General features: G+C 35.3%; 1 protein-coding gene across 1 annotated transcript; it reads left to right on the top strand.

The window, feature by feature from the left end:
- The first annotated feature begins 1846 nt into the window (after positions 1–1846).
- LOC132605042 (large ribosomal subunit protein uL11x) lies at positions 1847–2560 on the top strand. Its single transcript, XM_060318354.1, has one exon. It carries the CDS (start codon positions 1917–1919, stop codon positions 2415–2417), a length of 501 nt encoding a protein of 166 aa, XP_060174337.1. The 5' UTR covers positions 1847–1916; the 3' UTR covers positions 2418–2560.
- The last annotated feature ends 4419 nt before the right edge of the window (positions 2561–6979 follow it).

Genomic DNA, 6979 nt, shown 5'->3' on the forward strand with positions numbered 1-6979 from the left:
AGATATTGAAAACTTGTAAACTCTAGAATTGAGTGTTTGAGAGCTTGTGAAGCTTTTAGTTGTTTGAATTGTTGAGAAGGTGGTTAATTGGGAAATCAATCCCTTTTGGTCACCTTAAGAGTTTTGTGTTTTTGGATAATCTAATTGAAGGTCTTAATCTTCTATGGTTAGGGTTGTCTTTTAGTTATATTCAATTGTGTCAATCTATTCTATCCTTAATTTCTTTTTTATTCCTTGTCTTCCCTTTTATTATTATATCAGGGGTTGGGGAACGCCAACATCCTGCCTATGGTGAGGACTATGTGATTAGCCAGGGATTGTCCCGGGTCGAAATCATGATAGAACATAGTGCTTGCTTGATAGAATTGTTAGAAATAAAGTTATTCCCTTGCTATTAGTTATATTTATTGGTTTATTAATAATAAGCGTTTGATCTTTAAAGTCACAACTCAGGAAGAGATCTATGCCTACTTTCTATAGCTTGAAGTTATATTTATTGGGTATTTGGTCTCGAGCAAGTCTCTTACTTACGTATATGATTTTATTTTATATAGTGTTCAACTATAAAAATATTTCGTGCACCCCACTTGTTGTATACACAAATGCAATGAACTCAGCAAATCGTAGACCCATTACTCTTAACTATCATATACTAATATTTTGCTCGCAAAGTGATTATTAGAAAATACAAGTTTTTGGTCAAATGTGACATTTTTTGTCCAAGTCCAACTTGCGAACTGTTGTTTTTTTTTTTGTTTTTTTTTTATTTTTTATAATTGTAGTGTTCAATTAGATTGCTCGCATCATGACTAATTTAATAGGATATATATATCTGGCAGCTGCAATTTACTACCTGCACCGTATCGGGTAACTCTATATACCGAGGCATGGATAGATGAAAAAATTATCTAGTATTTTTGCCTCCACTGAAATTTTGAACATGAAATCTCGTTGTTCTACTTATTTCATTAACCACCAAACTACACCCTTGGATGACAACATCCGAACCAATTATAAAGCTAACAAAGGAAAATGGTTTAAATGATACATATTGATATATGAACTATTTTTAGCTCAAATTGATTCCACCCATCCATCTTAATTCACAAGTAAACTTTAGGCAAATTATTTGGGCTCATTGCACTTATGTCCCCATTTTGTGCTGGTCTTTAACTTTTCTCGCTCATAACAAACAATTATTTCTCGGAACAAAAGTTTACATTTTCACATCATAATATTCCACAATTTATGTCCCGCTCCCTTAAAGAATTTATACACCACTAGGCATAAGTTCGATTGCTAAGCACAAAAATTAAAGACCAGCCAATTTGAATGGAAAACAGTGCAATTTCTTCAATTAGTTGAATGGAAAATCGATTGCTATTCGGCAGAGGTTTGCCTTAAGGCAAAATTTTTACTCAAAATTAGGCCTTAAGGCAAACCTCTACCTTGCGCTTTTTTTAAAATATTTGACTGAATGGGGGTTCGAACTCGAAACCCATGAGTGTTTTGGCGAAGGCCAATAATTAAAAATTTCAAATTTGAGGGACAAAAATTAAAGACCAGTGCCTTTAAAGGACATTCGGCACAATTTGTTTTTTTTTTTAATTGGCCAGTTAACTGACTTCACTCATATTTATAAGTGATGATGATAACAAACCGTGCAGAATATGCTGGCAAAGCCCACGAGAGAATAAGAAAGAGATGTTTAGTATACAATCGTAGGCCCATGAATGGCAAATGATCCGAAGTGGCTAAGCCCAGATTTTGAATAGTTCTAACATGCAAGCCAAGCCCATAAAGGGTATCTCAACCCATCCCCCAAAACCCTACTTTTATATCTCCTCACTCGCCACTTCCTCAACAAACCACACCAAAACCTTAACCCTAATTCCTTACTCTCTCTCTCTTTCAAGATGCCGCCAAAGTTCGATCCATCCCAAGTTGTCGAAGTTTTCGTCCGCGTCACCGGTGGTGAAGTGGGAGCGGCATCTTCACTCGCACCCAAAATCGGTCCACTCGGTCTTTCCCCTAAAAAAATCGGTGAAGACATCGCTAAAGAAACCTCAAAAGACTGGAAGGGTCTACGTGTCACCGTTAAACTAACTGTGCAAAACCGTCAAGCTAAGGTTTCCGTTGTTCCTTCAGCAGCAGCACTTGTTATCAAGGCTTTGAAGGAACCTGAACGTGACAGGAAGAAAACAAAGAACATTAAGCATAATGGGAACATCTCACTTGATGATGTTATTGAGATTGCTAAGGTTATGGCACCAAGATCTATGGCTAAGGAGTTGAGTGGAACTGTTAAGGAGATTTTGGGGACTTGTGTGTCTGTTGGTTGCACTGTTGATGGAAAAGATCCTAAGGATTTGCAGGATGAGATATCTAATGGTGATGTCGAGATTCCCGAGAACTGATGATTCGGTTTGAGGTGGTTATGTTCTGATTTTGCTCTTATAGTTTATGTATGTTTTATTTATGTTGTTTGTTTTGAGGATTTTACCGAGGATAATTTTGATATGATTATGGAGTACCATTGGATTATTTTCTTCGGGAAAAATGTGGTTTGGATTTTGTTTTTTTTTTCTCGATGAAGTGGTTTAGTATTGCTTTATTACTGTTCTACTTCATATAAGTCTGGCTAGTAGTTTTTATTGCTTGATGTTACTGTTTTTAATTTGTGAAATGCCTTAAAGGTTATCTTTGTTTGGTATGAAGTTGGAATTTGTTGCCTAGTCGGATAGTTCTTAGGTCCAAATTCCTATACTTTGACATTAGTAGGAGTAAAATTGCTTGAGCCGTGTCGTTTGGAAGCAGCCTCTTTACCTCCCCGAGGTATGGGTAAGGTCTCGGCCATACTTCACTTGTGGGATGATACAACTTATGTTGTAGTGGTTGTAGTAAAGTTGCTTAACACTTGCATCTACAAACCTCCTACCCTTAACTGTTTGGTATAATTTGGATGAAACCTAGAGCACATTGAGAAGTACTGAAGAGGTTGTTATCCTCTTATGAACCTTGAATTGATCAAGGTGGGTTGGTCCTTTTTTGTTGTCAAAGCTCTCTTATAAAAGGTTCACTAAACTCATTATGGTGTTCTGAAACATGTAAATTTATTCTGTACATGTTTGCACTACTAAGAATATCCGTTATGTCCATTTATTGTGTCGAAGAAGTTGGTTCTCACTATGATTATAGTCCAGTATAAAACCAAATTGTATCTTGGAAGTGTTACTGATCAAAAACACACCTTAAACCTTAACTATTGCGTTTTCACAAGTCATAGTTGTTCCTTTTTTCTATGTTAACGAATTCCATGGGATACCTCCCACCTCCCACCAACAATTGGTATTAGGTCATTCTATCCACCAAAAAAATCACCTAGTGTTTTTGTTTAGACCTCAGGATTCTCAACATCACTAAGCCACACCTTTGGGTAGTCACCTTACCCATCAAAATATTGGCATTTAGTCAGTGGTGTTCTAAACTGAAATTTTGGGTTAAGTCATTCCTCAAAATGCATTTGCAGCTAAATGTCTTAAAACTGCGATGAAGGCCAGATGTTGTGAAGGTGCGCATCTTCACACTTGTGAAGGTCCTTTATGTTCGTACTTTAGGTCAGTGCCTTTACTTTCGGGAGATATTAGTAAAAAAAAACACAGAGATCTGCAAATAAAGCTCAGAGTTTTGTAGGGTTATTTGTGTTTGCTAGAGCTTTTCATTTTTCACTTGAATGATAAATAAAATAATTGTTGTGCTTAATCGCAGAAATTCTCCAAATCCAACAAGGTCAAAATGTAAAAATTAGTTTAGGACCTAACGGTCGAAGAAAAAGGTTCATCAGATTCTTCGTTCTCAGGTGAGGCTAAATAAGGATTGTTTACTAATTGTTGTTGTAGCTTATTTGATTTGCCTTAGAAGGAATTCATAAATGATGAAGGGTTAGGGATGTGAAGGACATATAAAGTGTATTCTGAAGTATTCCCATGTCAAAGTGTGAAGTCTTAACAACTACATCTCCCGGAATACACCACCAACTATAGTTTGAAAGAATATAAATTGATGATGATAATTTTTTTTAGGAAAGCACACGTAATTGGGTTGAAAAAATTTGTAAATGATTTATGGATTGCCATTTCAAGTACTTGCTCCCGTTGGGCTTTTTATGGCGGGATATATGGATCAATAATACATATTCCTTTTGAGTCAATTAGTTGTGAGCTACCTTTCTGTAGCTTTCCTAATCAAATTTGAAGTTACCAAGGAATGCCGAATAAACATGTGAAATGGGCGCTAAGGATGTTGTGCTCTGCCTGGAATATAAACTTTTAGGTTTCAAGGAAGTTTTGGGAGTTATGTTGGAAGCTTAGTGCTCATGTTGGTTCGAATGAGTTTCACTCCATATCAGCGAACATGGTGGTGAACGTCAATTCATTATAAGATAATTAGATCCTTTTTATCTTCACCTTCTAAGTTCGAAAATGAGTATAATAAATATCTTCCTAAGGATATCTATGTCCCTTAAAGGGTTGAACATTTTCTCATATCCCGTTCATAGTTTCTTTTGATTCATTTTGACCTCCTGTTGGATGTCAAGGCAATTTACTTCGAACCTCCACATTAGAAGCATTTAATTGCCCGGTTTGCCCTTCAAATGGGCTGGTTTTTAATTTTTGCTGTTTAAAATCGAATTTATGCCTAGCGGGGCATATGGTTAAGTAATCTGGCGTGACTTGTGAAATATTGTGAAGCGAAAGTATAAACTTATGCCCGCAAAAAAATTAGGAATTTTTACTCATTGTAGCTTCTTTTAAGACCTAATTATTAATATTAACTACCCTTTTATTTAATTATATTTAATAGCTAATTAACTTTTTTAAATTACAAATGACAGCTATATCAAAAATACATACCCAAACACATATCTTTTTTTTTTTTCAATCACTACCCATTTCAGATTTTTCATTTCTCAAAACCCTAAAAAATCTCTCTACCCTTCTCTCAACCACCAACACCATGGCCACGCCGCCCCTCTTCTCCCTCTCCCTCTGTGCTCACCCCTCTCTCTTCTCCCTCTCCCTCTTCCTTTCCCTCTGTGCTCACCCCTCTCTCTGTTTTCACTCTATCTGACGAGGCGATGACACAGATCTGGCCGTGTGTATTGTTGGTGGCGGCGGCGGCGGAAAAGATGACGTGGAGGTGGAGAGATTAGGATTTTGTTGGTGGTGGAAAGGTTAGGGTTTTTTTGGCGGTGGTGGTGTCTCAAATTTGAATTTTTGATGGTGGTGGTGTCTCAGATTAGGATTTTTGTGGTGGTGAAGAGATTAGAGTTTTTGGTGGTGGTAGTGTTTCAGATCTGGCCATGTGTATTTGTTAAAAGCCAAATACAAATACATTCAAAAATCTACATCTTACAAATACACTATTTTTGAATGTATTCGTCTTTGTATTTTTTGAGTGTATTTTGTTAATTTTTGTGTTTGTATCTGAACGTATTTGTTGAAATCCATTCAAATACACAAAAATTTGAATATATTTGGCTTCATATGTAGTTGGAATGTACACAATGTATTTGAAATACATCAAAAAAAGCCATTGAAATACATCATTTTTTTTTTTTTTGTAAAATACATAAAAAAATCACTGAAATACATAAAAAAAATCACTAAAATACATTAAAAATATATATTAATATCTAATTTAATAGCTCTACCGTTAAAGGCTAAAATCAAGAATCCTGATTTTTTTTTTTACCATGTTCTCTCATGTATTTGTTGGCAACAAATACACGCGAAAACATACACTATTTTGCTAAAATGTAGCTACAAATAGTAATATTTAAAATGGTAGGAAGTTATAATAAGATAGTCATTTGAATAAGTTTGCCAAAATTATTATTCGTCTTGAGGGCAAAAAATTAACGGCCAACACAAAATAAGGGAAAAGGTGCAAAAAGAAATTATTCGAGGGCCAAAAATTAACGGCCTAACCCAAAATAAGGGAAAAGGTGGAAATGACCCGATTAAAAGAGGGGTCATTCTCTCTGTTTGATGGGTTACGTACGAACGTGGGCTACTTTAACGGGCTGGTTCGAACCATCCCTTCTCAGCCTCATCAAATAAATATCACAACCCTGAATCTCCATTATTATGACAAATAATAAGTCACGTCAGCAATAAAAATATATTTCACATTCACAAAAAGGTATGAAATACGCGATTTATCATATCCACAACGTGTGTTTAATAGACAACACATGAAACTTCTAAGAGAAGTGTCTAACTATGAAATTTAATCAAGTTTAGAGGACCGTCCATGTGTATGACCATAATAAATTAATGACGCTGTTCATATGATGACTTAATTTACATCTCTAATGCAATACCAAAATTATTATTCCACCAATTATTGAACAGTTAAGGTTTTTTGTGAGTTAAATTATTAATGAAGAACATAACCGTTCATTTTCGAATATTTAAGGGGATGTTTGGATATTTTCCGTTTTTTAATCACAAGTCCACTCACTCCCTCTGTCTTTATTCATTTTTGTCCCATGTTATTTAGGTTTCAATTCTGTTGGATCTGATCAATGCACTATTTACTAGGAAAAATGGCACTTGTTGGAGTGAGTTAGCACTAATAGTGAAGAAGTATGGAGAGAGAGAAATTGATCTAAGAGTGTGAGTGAGAAGCCAAATGCGTTGTGTCATATCAATAATGCATGTCTAAAATGCACATTTTCCACTGATGTCGGATGATCAATAAGTCAAACCCCTAAGTGAAATGTTTAAATAGAATTTTTTATCAAGTGTAAAAGGCCCATAATGTATTTAACCATAATAAATTAGTAAATGGTGAGTTAAAACTTTACGCAACACGTCTATTATTAGTGAGTCCGAAGCCTAAAGGGTATAAAAATATATGGTATTTACTAAAACGGAATGACCAAAAATTTATATACCAAAAGGGGTATATCGTG

The sequence above is a fragment of the Lycium barbarum genome, chromosome 1 (genome assembly GCF_019175385.1).
Source record: "Lycium barbarum isolate Lr01 chromosome 1, ASM1917538v2, whole genome shotgun sequence".
Lineage (NCBI taxonomy): Eukaryota > Viridiplantae > Streptophyta > Magnoliopsida > Solanales > Solanaceae > Lycium > Lycium barbarum.

What these genes read in the sequence shown, in the direction of transcription:
- LOC132605042 (XM_060318354.1), top strand. Translation starts at nt 1,917, where the DNA reads ATGCCGCCAAAGTTCGATCCATCCCAAGTTGTCGAAGTTTTCGTCCGC.